General features: G+C 44.6%; 1 protein-coding gene across 1 annotated transcript in view; it reads left to right on the top strand.

The window, feature by feature from the left end:
• The first annotated feature begins 423 nt into the window (after positions 1 to 423).
• Positions 424 to 3,401, top strand: part of srp54 (signal recognition particle 54) — a 5,898-nt gene continuing 2,920 nt past the window's right edge. Inside the window, exons 1-7 of the mRNA XM_031839900.1 lie at positions 424 to 529; positions 2,192 to 2,297; positions 2,392 to 2,489; positions 2,595 to 2,686; positions 2,774 to 2,858; positions 3,037 to 3,141; positions 3,257 to 3,323. Of these exons, the coding sequence (XP_031695760.1) occupies positions 2,412 to 2,489; positions 2,595 to 2,686; positions 2,774 to 2,858; positions 3,037 to 3,141; positions 3,257 to 3,323 (427 nt within the window). The 5' untranslated portion in view covers positions 424 to 529; positions 2,192 to 2,297; positions 2,392 to 2,411. The remainder of the gene's footprint in view (positions 530 to 2,191; positions 2,298 to 2,391; positions 2,490 to 2,594; positions 2,687 to 2,773; positions 2,859 to 3,036; positions 3,142 to 3,256; positions 3,324 to 3,401) is intronic.

Raw genomic sequence — 3,401 nt, 5'->3', positions numbered from 1 at the left:
TGGAACAACAAATAAACATGAAATCAGAAGATATTTATTTATTTATTCATCAAATATTAGATTTTGTCATTGAAGCTGTTTTGACAAAAACGAGTAAATAGATGATATAAAGTTAACTCTCATCTAGTGAGGAAAGAGCCTGAAGACGTTCACATCAGGGAGTACAAAGTATACAATAAATACACAGTTATACATCATATTTATTGTAGGTTTCATGGTAACGTGATATGTTGCAGCAACGTGCTGTCCCGTTCATATTCACACCATCTCAGGCCCTCACAGCCTCTCACACTCACCCACTCACCAGGTGACGTCAGTGAGTCCTTGAGGGTTCAGGGTTTAGGGTTTAGGGGGGACATTGGGATTTGGCCTTTGAGTCCGGCAGTAGAGTGTTTAAATCTACCGTTAAATGTAGTGCAGAAGAAGAAGATGCCGTTATTGTTTCCGGGTTGGTTCTGATTGGATGACGTTCCTCTGGAAACTTCCGGTGTTTTCCAGCTGAATGTTTGATCAAACACACCGAGAGTCGGTAAGTCGGTACCGATTATTCTACGTGTAACGTGTCTGTGTTCCTTAACACCCGTTATTGTGCCCGTTAGCTACATGGTGTTAGCTGTTAGCTACACGGCTAGCTTCTAGCACCGCTCCGTCCCAACGGGGACGGCTAGATGCTAAGCTAACGTTAGCACCGCGGAGCGCTGTAAACAGCCAACATGTTCTTTAACACTGATAATCGATGACTAATCAATACGTATCGTTAAGATGACGTAGTTTAAATGACTGAACTTTGTTGTGTTTTTACGGTTAAAAAGATGAAACTAAACAATATACGTGTCGACGTCGGAGATCAATAACGTCATCAGTCAGTCTGTGAAACGTACTGATCGATAATGTTTATATTGATTAATATACGTATTGATTATATGAAGCCCGTCAGTATCCTGTGAACATTTCGTCCATTTTAAATCATCGGTTATTGTTTCTGTTTAATTAAGTTTAAGATTGAATGACGTCATTAATCAAAACTAATATAAATAGATTATATTGATCTCTGCAGACTGACGTCAGACAACCTTATGAATCCTTAAATATAATATTAATAATAGTTTCATGAATTCATCATCAAAACAAACAACATGGCCGCTTCACATCAGCGTCAATGGAGAACATCTTCCTCATGACGCACATGACATCATCAGATCAGTCAGACTCCTGATGTGAACTCATTGTATCCATGGCAACAGTAACCCTCCACTGTGTAACCCCAGAGGCATTGTGGGAGCTGTCGTTTTAAACCTGAGAGCAGTTTATCAAATAAGAAGTTTAGAAGAGTGATAACTGAGAGAGTGTGTGTGTGTACCACACTGAGACCCTCTCTCCTCCACTCATCTCGCCTCCTCTCTCTTCGGGCACTTCCCAAGTCTCTTAATTGCATCCCCGTTTCCCTCACTTGGGTCACAAAGACGCAAATAATTCATAAATAAGACGATCGCATTCCGCCGGTAGAAATGGATCCTGTGCTTATAAACAGAACACAGTTTATTAACAGACTACAGAGAGAAACACCTCTACAGTGGTGATCACTGTGTGTCTTTATTAGTTATTAGTGTTATTAGTTACTGTTATTAAGTACAGTGATCATGTGAACAGACACAAACTTATCAAAAGTCTCTCCAGCTGTTAAAGCCGACTGACAGCTGATCAGCTGTGATCATCAGCACCGTCATCAGTAACAGACGTCGCTTCACGTGACGCAACTGAGGAAAGGACGTCTCATGTCTCTTAAAACATATCTCCTCGTTCCTCTCTCCTCGCATGGTTTCCTCCATGCATCCCTGGTGGGAGGGACTAGGACGCAAGGAAAGGACCCAAGTGAAGGAAACGGGGATGACATTAACAGACTTGAGAAGTACCCCTTCCTGGAAGTCTGTTCTCGTAGGTCCTCGCTCATGGCTCCTCCGAGGTCCCTCCTCGCTCCTCAGAGCTACATTAGAGCTTTGGGACGGCCGTCAATATGCGCAGAACAACTTCCGGTTCAAGCGAGAATCGAGGAGCGAGGAAATGACAGAGAGAGACTTGAGATGTACCCTTGACTCCTCTCTTGTGGGCGGGGCTAAGTCGTGAAGAGAGGTGAGGATGAAGACCTCATAAACTGATGATTGGTTGACTTTTCTTCTTCTTCTCTCCTCAGAACAGGAAGTGAGTCGCTGCTTGCTGAGACCTTCACCTGTCAGCTGACCTGCTGACTCACTGAGTGCGCTCAGTAGGAGGCTCTCCTCCACACACAGGGAGACACGGTAACCTCAGTCATATTATTGACGAAGATCAATGTTCCTCATGTGATGAACATGATTATTAATTAGTGAAGGTCTGTATTTCTCTGTGTTTCAGGTAGACCTCACAGCGTCATCATGGTGTTAGCCGACCTCGGGAGGAAGATCACCTCGGCGCTGAGGTCTCTCAGCAATGCCACCATCATCAATGAGGAGGTAACACCAGGAGGTCATGTGACCATCCCTGAGTCCCTGTTTCTCATTGGCTGATAATTAATATAGAATATTCATGGAGTAATAAACCGCTGATGTTTGTTCCAGGTGCTGAACGCCATGCTGAAGGAGGTGTGTGCTGCCCTCCTGGAGGCTGACGTCAACATCAAACTGGTCAAACAGCTGAGAGAGAATGTCAAGTGAGTCCCGATCCAGGATCTAGACCTGCTCCAGTCCAGTCCAGCTGTGGTTGAAACCTGTGCTCTCTCTCTGGTTTGTCCCTACAGGGCTGCCATAGATCTGGAGGAGATGGCTTCAGGTCTGAACAAGAGGAGGATGATCCAACACGCCGTCTTCAAGGAGCTCGTCAAGGTCAGAACCTCAGACCTTGAAGAGTCCTGGAACTAAGAATGGGTTTACCAGGATGAAGAATATTTAAAAACAAGAGCCTAATATAAAGTCCTGAAACATTCATTTGTATTTGACGAAACTTATAGTTTGACAATCAACCACTGTGTATATTATGTGTGAATACTGTGTGTATCTCCAGCTGGTGGACCCCGGTGTGAAGGCCTGGACTCCTACAAAAGGAAAGAACAACGTCATCATGTTTGTTGGTCTGCAGGGCAGCGGGAAAACGACAACCTGCTCCAAGGTGACGTCACACATTCTGAGACATAAATCCGCCCCCTGTGTAGACAGACCCCGCCCCCTCTAGTGGTGTTGTTTGCATTGTAGTTTTGTCAAACTGTCTGATTTGTTTCCTGCAGCTGGCCTATTATTACCAAAGGAAGGGCTGGAAGACCTGCCTGATTTGTGCCGACACCTTCAGAGCTGGTATGCTTCAACTCCTTTCAGTCACCTCACACAACACTTCAACTCCTTTCGGTCACCTCACGCAACACTTCAACTCCT

This window comes from Anarrhichthys ocellatus, unplaced genomic scaffold (genome assembly GCF_004355925.1).
Source record: "Anarrhichthys ocellatus isolate YVR2014 unplaced genomic scaffold, GSC_Weel_1.0 scaffold2049, whole genome shotgun sequence".
Lineage (NCBI taxonomy): Eukaryota > Metazoa > Chordata > Actinopteri > Perciformes > Anarhichadidae > Anarrhichthys > Anarrhichthys ocellatus.
The sequence above is the reverse complement of the archived record's forward strand: the minus strand, read 5'-3'. Positions and strand labels throughout refer to the sequence as shown.